The sequence below is a fragment of the Brachyhypopomus gauderio genome, chromosome 17 (assembly GCF_052324685.1).
Source record: "Brachyhypopomus gauderio isolate BG-103 chromosome 17, BGAUD_0.2, whole genome shotgun sequence".
In the NCBI taxonomy this organism is placed as follows: domain Eukaryota; kingdom Metazoa; phylum Chordata; class Actinopteri; order Gymnotiformes; family Hypopomidae; genus Brachyhypopomus; species Brachyhypopomus gauderio.
This window is the reverse complement of record NC_135227.1, coordinates 21,350,687-21,363,186: the sequence shown is the minus strand read 5'-3', so window position 1 is coordinate 21,363,186 and position 12,500 is coordinate 21,350,687. Positions and strand designations below refer to the sequence as shown.

The following is a 12,500-nucleotide window of genomic DNA, read 5'->3' as shown; positions in this document are numbered from 1 at the left end:
GTTGAGTCATGGGTGTTAGCTTGCAAACTAGAAAGTTCTGTTCATGAACCGTGTCATTTATTCTACTGGAATACACTGTTGCTACGCACTACAGATGATTTAATATCAGTACAGTCACATCCTCTCCTTAAGAAATCAGATAGATCTACAGGCTCACTGTGTGTGTGTGTGTGTGTGTGTGTGTGTGTGTGTGTGTGTGTGTGTGTGTGTGTGTGTGTGTGTGTGTGTGTGTGTGTGTGTGTGTGTTTGTATGTGTGTGTGTGTGTGTGTGTGTGTGTGTGTGTGTGTGTGTGTTTGTGTGCAGCTGGTTTGGGTTTTAGCATATGAGTCCAGCCAAAGTTCAAACCAAACTTAATGTAAAACAGCTGACTGACAAACACTCACACACACTCACTAACACACACTATCACACAAACACACATACACACTCACATACACACACCACTTTGCACTTACAACTGAAGCTCTTGAACTGCCTAACCACTGAGGCCCAGATCCCGTGACCACCCGCACCAACATTTTAATGACGTCACTGGCGTAGCCTGAGCCATAGTGAATGAACTACGAGACCTTCCAGGAACCCCGTACAGGTGTGCTACACCCCCTCAGGTCAGTGTGTAGGGTGGAGGAGTCCCCATCATCACAGGCGGTGTTGTTTCACACTCACCCGTCACTTTTCTTCAGCAGGAAACCCGACTTCTCCGTGCCGTATTTCTTGTTGCCCTGGGGCTGGTGGATGCTGTAGCCGTGGCCGGAGTTCTTTCGGTTCAGGTAGTCCTGCAAAGAGGAAGGGCACAATCCTCATCTTTCCACTGTGACCTTTGACCTTACACAATGAAGTGATGCATGCTGGGAGCGCCCACCTCCTTGCCCTCCACCTGTAGTTGGTTCCTCAGGGTGTCCCGGAGCTGTGAGAGCTGCTTCACCTCCTCATCCTGCTCCTGCCGCACCTGTGAGGACCAGAGAAGAGGCCTGTACCATGTGACCGTCTCTGTGTCTGCGCCGCGTGACCGTCTCTGTGTCTGTGCCGCGTGACCGGCTCTGTGTCTGCGCCACGTGACCGGCTCTGTGTCTGCGCCGCGTGACCGTCTCTGTGTCTGCACCGCGTGACCGGCTCTGTGTCTGCACCGCGTGACCGGCTCTGTGTCTGCACCGCGTGACCGGCTCTGTGTCTGCACCGCGTGACCGGCTCTGTGTCTGCACCGCGTGACCGTCTCTGTGTCTGCGCCGCGTGACTGTCTCTGTGTCTGCACCGCGTGACCGTCTCTGTGTCTGCGCCGCGTGACCGGCTCTGTGTCTGCGCCGCGTGACGCGCGTGACCGTCTCTGTGTCTGCACCGCGTGACCGGCTCTGTGTCTGCGCCGCGTGACCGGCTCTGTGTCTGCGCCGCGTGACCGGCTCTGTGTCTGTACCGCGTGACCGGCTCTGTGTCTGTACCGCGTGACCGGCTCTGTGTCTGTACCGCGTGACCGGCTCTGTGTCTGCACCGCGTGACCGGCTCTGTGTCTGTACCGCGTGACCGGCTCTGTGTCTGCACCGCGTGACCGTCTCTGTGTCTGCACCGCGTGACCGGCTCTGTGTCTGCACCGCGTGACCGTCTCTGTGTCTGCACCGCGTGACCGTCTCTGTGTCTGCACCGCGTGACCGTCTTTGTGTCTGCACCGCGTGACCGGCTCTGTGTCTGTACCGCGTGACCGGCTCTGTGTCTGCACCGCGTGACCGGCTCTGTGTCTGCACCGCGTCACCGGCTCTGTGTCTGCACCGCGTCACCGGCTCTGTGTCTGCACCGCGTGACCGTCTCTGTGTCTGCACCACATGACTGCCTCTGTGTGGCTCTGTGTCTGCACCATGTGACTGTCTCTGTCAACACACCGAGAGTGAGGAACCTTGGAATGACCTGAGAACCAAACACTTAAGAGCTCAGAGCACTTGGATCTAAACCGAAGTTGAAATCATTACTATATGAAGGTTGAATAATTGGTTCCAAGTTTCGATCATGCTGTGCTTCAGCTTTCTGACTTCCTCATGTGCTGAGCAGCAGTTATTCTGACTTTAATCGAGCTGGGACAAGTCTCCACAAGAGGAACGTCTTCAGGAACTTCACCCAAACCAGTTCCAATGAAGAGCAACTCCCTCTTACAGCAGATCTGTTCAAACATGCCGCAGCACATGTACTGACGACCACGTCCTGAAGACAAGCTCTAGCACACACATGCGATAGCAGACTTTTATTTTGGCAGGCTGAGATTGTCCAGTATTCAGTCATCCATGCTGACAACATTCAAACATTGACCACATAATGGCTTCAGCTGGGTTTAGAAAGTTCAGGAAAAATTACTGAGAAGCCTGCGCAAATTTGTGAGATTTCCAACTTTCTAGAAAAGTTCCAGCAATTACTAATTTGAATTTTAAAAACAAACACAAAGGTACACAATTCAGAATTACACTCATGTTCTATAACTCTAGGAACAACAAACTCTAAAACATATACAAACAACCACCATGTTCACCAAAATCACCTTCTGCGAGGCCACGGGAGACCAAGGTCTCCTCCACACACACAGCTATTTTTTTTAATGGAAATTCTACTCCTTTAAAAAACTCTGTTCAGACACACACATTGCTTTTACAAAACCTCCATCCACATTAGAATGCAAAGTCATGCAGTCCAGTGCTGTTGAGATGACTGGTAGGAGGGTTACAGGAGATAACAGCGCAGTCTAGATGTTACAAACCAAAAACTCCTGTCTACACAACAGCTCTGTAAACTGAATGTCTTCACCATGGAAAGACATTTGCAAAAGGTGTGGACGAAAGCCAAGAGACACACATAAAGCAGCATTTTTAAAACTATGTTTATAGCGCCACACCCTCCAGCATGCTTACAGGCCACGCCCACCTGTCAATCAGCTGAGGAGCATTGCCTGGTCAGGAGGGTCTGTCTCATAAACCCAACATACGCAGCAGTGCCATTTGTGTCTTTTGCCTGTTTGGCTATTGCCTGTATTTAGCTGTACCTGTTTGTCCCTGTGTGACCCTGTTTGACATTGTGTGACCCTGTTTGTCCCCGTATGACCCTGTGTGACCCTGTTTGTCCCCGTGTGACCCTGATTGTCCCCGTGTGACCCTGATTGTCCCCGTGTGACCCTGATTGTCCCCGTGTGACCCTGATTGTCCCCGTGTGACCCTGTTTGACATTGTGTGACCCTGTTTGTCCCCGTGTGACCCTGTTTGTCCCCGTGTGACCCTGGACTGGGGGGATGACTCTGTCTTTTGTCTGTCTTGGATATTTCTGTCTGTCTCTGTGAGTCTTTGGACTGTTCACATCCTCTTGCCTGGCTGTCTGTGTGCATGTATGTGTGTGTTTGTTTAATAAACTTGTTCATCTTCACACAGATTCTTCCTCCTGTCTCCTATATTATTATAGCAAGGACATTTTTTGCAAGGAATGTTTGAACGTTTGAAAATCACAAGCTGAGATGTTTAGCATTTTTACTTCTATCCTGCCACACTAGGAAAGAGATAACCAACAAAACACGCCTGTGTATGTGTGTGTGTGTGTGTGTGTGTGGGTGGTTTGCCTTCTTGTGATCACACTGCAGTGAAACCCAAGAAGGGCCATTTGATGTGAATACCAATGTGAATATCATTTTTTTATCAATTACACAGCTCAGTTGCTTAACTCCTTCATACTGTTGAAAGGACAACCCACCCACACACATCACACTCCCACATCACACACACACACACACACACACACACACACCCACATACATCACACACACACACATCACCCACACACCCACACATCACACACACATCACCCACACTACCCACCCACACATCACACACATTACACCCTTCACACATCACCCACACACACATCACACATATCACCTACCCACACACACACACACACACACACACACACACACACACATCAACACACAAACACATATCACACATACACATCACACACACCCCAATTCAGTGGAAATTCAGTGCGATATGAGAAGACACAGTGCTCTGCCCTCATAACAGAGAAGAAACCAAAACTGTTCTGGTCACCCTGAAGGTTCAGTGACATGTCATAGTACATGACATAGTACATGACATAGTACATGACATAGTACATGTCATAGAACATGACATAAGGTGGTCAGTACAGCTTTATAACTATTTGATGAGATGTCATGTCATAGTACATTTCATAGTACATGTCATAGTACATGACATAGTACATGTCATAGTACGTCATAGAACATGACATAAGGTGGTCAGTACAGCTTTATAACAACTATTTGATGAGATGTCATGTCATAGTACATGTCATAGTACATGTCATAGTACATGACATAGTACATGTCATAGTACGTCATAGAACATGACATAAGGTGGTCAGTACAGCTTTATAACAACTATTTGATGAGAAAGAATAGAGATACCAAATTAAACCTCACAGACAAGCACAAATGTGATAATTACCGCGTGGATGGAGACTGCTAGTTTCTCCACAAATGGGCTGAGATGTTCAGCAGCCTTTAGTCCGTCCTGGAAAAAACTGAGAAAAATAAACCAAAAATCACAAACACGCTCAGTCTTACCATGACCATCACACTCACACACACAAGCACAGAGAAAACACACTTTCCATACTAAATGAACAAGTTGCAGACTGGTGAGAGACGCACTTGAGCTGGGCCTGGAAATACTTAATGAGGCTCTGGAGAAGATCTGGACCCTGCCGTAGTTTCATCTCCTGAACCTTCAGAAGGTACTACAGAGAGGAACCGTGAGAAGGTAGAGGAACAGTGAGAAGGTAGAGGAATTGTGAGGGGGAGGGGAGAGGAAAGTGGAAGAGAGGGAGGAAGAGAGAAAAACATAAACTTTAATTTGGTGACAGTTTTTACAGTTAATGCTCAAATTACCCAAAATGTCTCACTGCAAAACCCATTTGAACAGCTTGTCTAAGATTGGAGCTGGTTAATCTGACTGGTCTCAGACCCTAGCATGGTGAAAGTTAGTATGTTAGTGCATAGGTTAGCATGGTGGAGGTTATTATGTTAGTGCATAGGTTAGCATGGTGGAGGTTAACATGTTAACACATAGGTTAGCATGGTAGAGGTTAGTATGTTAGTACATAGGTTAGCATGGTGAAGGTTAGTACAGTATATTAGTGCATAGGTTAGCATGGTGGAGGTTAACATGTTAACACAGGTTAGCATGGTGAAGGTTAGTACAGTATATTAGTGCATAGGTTAGCATGGTGGAGGTTAACATGTTAACACAGGTTAGCATGGTGAAGGTTAGTACAGTATATTAGTGCATAGGTTAGCATGGTGGAGGTTAACATGTTAACACGGGTTAGCATGGTGGAGGTTAACATGTTAACAGGTTAGTTTGGTGTAAATTAGTGGCATAAGTTAGCATGGTGAAGGTTACTATATTAGCATGGTGAGGCGAGCATTTATAAGTTAATATGTTAGCGTGGCGTAGGTTAATATGTTAGGATGGTATGCATTAGTGTGGCGTAGGTCAGTATGTTAGTATGTCGTAGGTTAGCGTGGTGTAGGTCAGTCAGTATGTCAGTGTGGCATAGGTCAGCATGGCATATGTCAGTATGGCGTAGGTCAGTATGTTATCGTGGTGTAGGTTAGCGTGGTGTAGGTCAGTATGTCAGTGTGACGTTGGTTAGCGTGGCATAGGTTAGTACGTTATTGTGGCGTAGGTCAGAGTGGCATATGTCAGTATGGCGTAGGTCAGTATGTTATCGTGGTGTAGGTTAGCGTGGCGTAGGTCAGTATGTTATCGTGGTGTAGGTTAGTGTGGTGTAGGTCATGTTATCGTGGTGTAGGTCAGTATGTTATCGTGGTGTATGGCGTACACACACACATACACACACAGACTCAAACATTTACATTCATATTTACTTTACACACACACAGACACACAAACAAAAGCAGACAGACGTTCCCCCAGATCTGTGCCCCCACCTCACACATCTGTAGCTGGAAGTTCCTCCTCTCTCTCTCCATCTCCTCTGCTGTGTCCTGCCTCTCCAGTCGGATCATGCCATACTGCTTCTGACGTTCTCTCTCCATCTTCCCCCTGACACACACACACACACACACACACACACACACACACACACACGCACACGCGCGCACACACACACACACACGCACACACACGCACACGCGCGCACACACACACACGCACACAGACCACACTATCTGTACATCAGTTTATCCATCTTTCTAACTATTTACCCATCTATCTATCTATCCATCTACTTATCTATCTATATCAGGGGTCACCAACCTTTTTGAAACTGGGAGCTACTTCTTGGATAGCAATTATTGCGGAGGGCTACCAGATTAATATGCATTAATCGAACGAAAGTTGTGCGTGTGTCAATTGCTAAGCGGGAAGACCGCTAGCAACCGCGGACAATCTATAATAGTAGCAAAAACATAAACGATGCAGAGCTTTGGTGCATGGCGCTATAGTGAGCTATTTTCAAAACAAGCCCGCGGGCGACTCATGACGTCCTCGCGGGCGACATGGTGCCCACGGGCACCACGTTGATGACCCCTGATCTATATATATTTCACTCTTTAGTAAATGTCAAGATGCACTCACATTTTAATATCATACTCCTTCCAGCTTTTCTCCATCTGCCTCCTCAAGTCCTAAAAGAGAGATGGATAGAAAGATAGATAGAGAGATAGGTAGATATATAGAGAGAAAGAGAGATGGATGGAAAGAGATGGATAGAGAGAGAGGGGGTAGAACTAACATTAAAGAAGATGTTCCATTGAAGTTCCATGGGGAAAGTAACCTGTTTGTTATTAGTAGGACGGCCCATTTATACTGCAGGATTTTCTTTATGGCAACATCTGGATAATAGCACTAACAGTATACCACACATTTCAATATTTCAAGTTGAATGCTAAGATGATGTTAGTTAGGTTAGGAAACAACACCCTGCCAAGCAGTTGAGGTGCCTTCACACATGGAGACATGGAACACCACACCAGATCTTCCCTTCACCAGTCAAACTGCACCAACTCCCTGCTGGAGCTCACGTAGATCCTCCGTGTTGGATCTCACGTGTACTGGTGAAGGAGCTGAGAGCGTTGCGCTGTAGTGCTGTGAGTAACAACGTACTCCCATTAAAAACACAGACACAGGACATCAGGGACTCGGGGTGTTTCAGGGACTCAAACAGCACTGACTGCCCTCTCCTGAAACAAGCCTCCAGACGGCCAGACCTCAGAATGGACTGTGTAAACGTGCTTCTGAACCTCTAGCACTCAGAAATCCTTCCACGGACATACTGCTGATTACTTCATCATTATTTAGATTCCCCTCTGTAGTTGAGTGTTGGAGCTCACCAGACGGCTGTCTCGAAGTTCACTCTTCAGGAGACTCTCCAGAGGGAAAGACAGGATGCTGTTCAGATTCTGCACCTGCACATACACAGACAGACGGCTTCAGTTCCAGCATACACACACACACACACACACACACACACACACACACACACACACACACACACACAGGCCCTAGAGCAGCTCCACCCTCAGTGTAAACTGCACGGGTATCTGGGCTTTAATGCCACGTCAGGCTCTTTCCCGGCAGACACTCTAAGCTGCTTCTTTATTTATGTACATCAATCTGTCAGACACAGAGGAGGCGTTCACTGGTGTCCTGAAAGAGGACAGGGGCTCACGTTCACCAGTCCGAGGGGAGACACAGATGCTCGTGTCCCGGGGCAGGCTTAGAATGTGTGGAAATCATTCTTTTGGAAAGAATGTGCGAAAAAAAAAACCCTTCCAGGAAAGGTCCACCTAGAGGTCTTCTGCCCTGTGTGTGGATCTCCACAAACTAGACAGTGAAATGTGATAAAGGAGCCAGAGCAACAATCTGGAGGGTTCTGAACTGGAGGTGGTGAGATGTGAGGACGAAACAAACGAATGTAAAACACGAGGAAGGAAGTGTCTGGTGCTTCTAGTGAAGACGGCTGTCGTTCAAGCATTCATGACACCATACTCACACATACATACACACACACACACACACACACACACTCACATACACACACACACACACCCAGAACTCAACAGCTAAGAAAACACACACACACACACACACACACATTCTTGGTGGACTGACTCACATCAAGATGGCTCCCAGCCAAAAGCAGTATCTACCTCAAGTTATCATTGCACACACACACACACACACACACACACACACACACACACACACACACACACACACACACACCTATACCAGTGTTCTGAAGACCCACATCCACACTAACATAAACAGTAAAATTTATCTCACCTTATATGTGTATATATACACACACACACACACACACACACACACACGGCACTTTGCTTGCACAGCTGATTATGGACCTCCGAAACGTCCAGTTTCTCTGTGTACTTTACTACAATTTTTTATAACTCTGTCTGTGTATATACATAAATACACACACACACACACACACACACACACACACACACACACACACACACACACACACACACACACACACACACACACACGTTACACAGTGAATCAACAGTGGTGCAGAGTAACTCTGGACTCCAGGGGTTTGAAATCAAATAGCAGAGGCTGTGAGGATGAGGGCACGACCAGTGGATCACCCAAGCCCCTCCCCTGCCCCTCCCCCAGCCCCTCCCCTGCCCCTCCCCCTGCCCCTCCCCCTGCCCTACCCCACATCCCTGGATATCATTACTCAACAGCTTGGTGGTCATGCATTGTCCACTCCAGCACTCAGATCTGGAATAAATTAACGTCACCGTGGAGACTGTTGGTGGGAGGGATCTGGACTGCTCCAGTTCCAAAGGCCATTGGTTGCATCTGCTACATCTCCAAACATGCACACACACACAAGCACAGACAAACATGACAAGCACAGACAAACATGACAAACATGCACAAACACACACCATGCAAGCTGAGTGATCGGTCCTGCTCTCTGATTCTTCTGTGTGATCTAAAGCATTCAACTCAAACTCCATTCAACTCATACTGCATTTACACTCAAACTGCATTCAACTCATACTGCATTTACACTCAAACTGCATTCAACTCAAACTGCATTTACACTCAAACTGCATTTACACTCAAACTGCATTTACACTCAAACTGCATTTACACTCAAACTGCATTTACACTCAAACTGCATTCAACTCATACTGCATTCAACTCATACTGCATTCAACTCATACTGCATTTACACTCAAACTGCATTCAACTCATACTGCATTTACACTCATACTGCATTCAACTCAAACTGCATTTACACTCAAACTGCATTCAACTCATACTGCATTTACACTCAAACTGCATTCAACTCAAACTGCATTTACACTCATACTGCATTCAACTCAAACTGCATTTACACTCAAACTGCATTTACACTCATACTGCATTTACACTCAAACTGCATTCAACTCATACTGCATTCAACTCATACTGCATTTACGCTCAAACTGCATTCAACTCATACTGCATTTACACTCAAACTGCATTCAATTCAAACTGCATTTACACTCATACTGCATTCAAGTCATACTGCATTCAAGTCATACTGCATTTACACTCAAACTGCATTCAAGTCATACTGCATTTACACTCAAACTGCATTCAACTCATACTGCGTTTACACTCAAACTGCATTTACACTCAAACTGCATTTCTATGTGCACTTCAGGACTCCCAAGGGTGTGTTCTTGTGTTTACACAAAACATGACAGTCTCACTGTTACACCATCGACACACACATAATGCTACACAGATTACACAGACGGCACACACACACACACACATACACACACACACACACACACACACACACACACACACACACACACACACACACACAGTCACACACAGTCTCTGTAGAAAACAAACACACACAAATTACATGAAATAAACAAAAATGTAGCTCCACCATTCAATAATTTATGGCGGCATAACAGTGATAGTATTCCGATATGTGTTGCCATGGATACAGGAGATTGGCCTTGAAGTCTTGGAGGTGTGGAGATCGAGGAGTTATGGGGGTGTGGAAGTATGGAGGTGGTGGAGTTATGGAGGTTTGTAGGTGTAGAGGTTGCGGCGTTATGGAGGTGTGGAGGTGGTGAAGGCGTGTAGGTGTAGAGGTGGTGGAGGTCTGTATGTGGTGGAGTTATGGAAGTGTAGAGGTGTAAAGGTGGTGTAGGTATGGAGGTGTAGAGGTGTGAGGTGTAGATATGTGGAGGTGTAGAGGTGGTGGAGGTGTAGAGGTGGTGGAGGTGTGGAGGTGTAGAGGTGGTGGAGGTGTAGAGGTGGAGGAGGTGTAGAGGTGGTGGAGGTGTGGAGGTGTAGAGGTGGTGGAGGTGTAGAGGTGGTGGAGGTGTGGAGGGGTGGAGGTGTGGAGGTGTAGAGGTGGTGGAGGTGTAGAGGTGTGGAGGTGTAGAGGTGGTGGAGGTGTAGAGGTGGTGGAGGTGTGGAGGTGTAGAGGTGGTGGAGGTGTAGAGGTGGTGGAGGTGTAGAGGTGGTGAAGGCGTAGAGGTGGTGGAGGTGTAGAGGTGGTGGAGGTGTAGAAGTGGTGGAGGTGTGGAGGTGGTGGAGGTGTAGAAGTGGTGGAGGTGTGGAGGTGTAGAGGTGGTGGAGTTGTGTAGGTGTAGAGGTGGTGGAGGTGTAGAGGTAGTGGAGGTGTGGAGGTGTAGAGGTGGTGGAGGTGTAGAGGTGGTGGAGGTGTAGAGGTGGTGGAGTTATGGAGGTGTGGAGGTGGTGGAGGTGTAGAGGTGGTGGAGGTGTGGAGGTGTAGAGGTGGTGGAGGTGTAGAGGTGGTGGAGTTATGGAGGTGTGGAGGTGGTGGAGGTGTGGAGGAGTATAGGTGGTGGAGGTGTAGAGGTGGTGGAGTTGTGGAGGTGGTGGAGGTGTGGAGGTGTAGAGGTGGTGGAGGTGTAGAGGTGGTGGAGTTATGGAGGTGTGGAGGTGTAGAGGTGGTGGAGGTGTAGAGGTGGTGGAGTTATGGAGGTGTGGAGGTGTAGAGGTGGTGGAGGTGGTGGAGGCGTGGAGGTGGTGGAGGCGTGGAGGTGTGGAGCAGCAGAAGCTCTCACCAGTGTTTTGAAGAGTGCCGTAGCCTCCCGCGTGAACACGGCCAGGTTGAGGAAGCCTGTGGACACCTCACTGTTGTCCTGGGAGAAGTGGCTGTTCCCCAGATGCTCAAGGATGTCCATGTAGTTCTCATTATTGTCCACATGAACTAAAACATCAACATACAGATTACATGTTCTTAACATAGGAGAACCACTGGGAAGTCCAAAACAAATGTCAACGTACACAATAACACAAATACGATGTTACAATGAGAAAGAAACCAACACTAAACACACTGAAAACTACGGAGCCCGTAAGGTGACATTATGTAAAAATAATAATAACGCGTGGCCACAACTTATTAACCCGTGGGAACGAGATATTTAAGGCGTGGCAACGAGATCATTAAGGCGTGCGAACAAGATACTAATGTCGCTTTTCACGCGCGGCAACAAAGTTTTATTTTTCACAGCAAAGTAAGCAGCTCCCAGGTATGTTCGCGAACTGACCACCACAGAGGGGATGTGCACTAACTGCCTGCCCAAGGAAGGTAAACTCGTTCGCACGCGTTAATTATCTCGTTCGCACGCGTTAGTTATCTTGCATTAATAAGGCGTTCGCCCGCGTTAATATGTGGTTGGCACGTGTTCATAAGGCGTTCGCACGTGTTAATAAGGCGTGGCCACGCGTTATTATATTTTTTACATGTCACCTTACGGCTCCGTAGAAAACCATGTGATCAGCAAGTAACCAAATAAAATGGAATCCCATAGTGAAGATGTATTAATGAAACCATGCATGTCACACTCTACAACACAAGTTAATATGATCCTTGAAATAGAAAGTATGGCCTGGCAGTCAGAGGCGGAGATTGGAGGTTAGAGGCGGAGCTTGGAGGTTAGAGGCGGGGCTTGGCGGTCAGAGGCTAGCTGTGGGGATGGCTTTCCTGATCCCTATTTGTTTAACTGTTCCTATAGAGGATGTTAAATGCATAGCTGTGATAAAAGGCTACACTGACGACGACATCCAGACCCCAGGGGTCCTTCTGAACTCCTCCAGTGATCCCAGGATGGGCCAGGATGAATCACAGAGCTGGGGAGCACAGAGGCTGTCTGGGCTGTGGCCAGGACACACAACCCTTCCTCCCTGGGTAGTATAGTGGAGAGGAGGGGACAGAGGGGGCTGCTCTGTTGACCTTTAACCCCATGCCCTGGGGCACTCTGTGCTTCAACCAAACCCTCTGACACCTGAGCAACATGGCAGACACGCAGCTGGGGCTCAAACCTGCCCATAACTCACCATCACGGCTCTGGACTATCACACAGCGCCACAGCAAACACTTTATTTAATAGATTCTGATAGGTTCATGT

At 47.6% G+C, this 12,500-nt stretch overlaps 1 protein-coding gene across 4 annotated transcripts in view; it reads right to left on the bottom strand.

Moving 5' to 3' along the window:
• asap3 (ArfGAP with SH3 domain, ankyrin repeat and PH domain 3) overlaps nt 1–12,500 on the bottom strand; it is a 45,981-nt gene that overhangs the window by 19,025 nt on the left and 14,456 nt on the right. For all 4 annotated transcript variants that reach the window (XM_076979099.1, XM_076979100.1, XM_076979103.1 and 1 more), the window contains 8 exons: nt 11,151–11,296; nt 7,398–7,472; nt 6,643–6,692; nt 5,994–6,108; nt 4,692–4,777; nt 4,486–4,561; nt 864–950; nt 668–777 (listed from right to left, as the gene is read on the bottom strand). In XM_076979099.1, the coding sequence (XP_076835214.1) occupies nt 668–777; nt 864–950; nt 4,486–4,561; nt 4,692–4,777; nt 5,994–6,108; nt 6,643–6,692; nt 7,398–7,472; nt 11,151–11,296 (745 nt within the window). The remainder of the gene's footprint in view (nt 1–667; nt 778–863; nt 951–4,485; nt 4,562–4,691; nt 4,778–5,993; nt 6,109–6,642; nt 6,693–7,397; nt 7,473–11,150; nt 11,297–12,500) is intronic.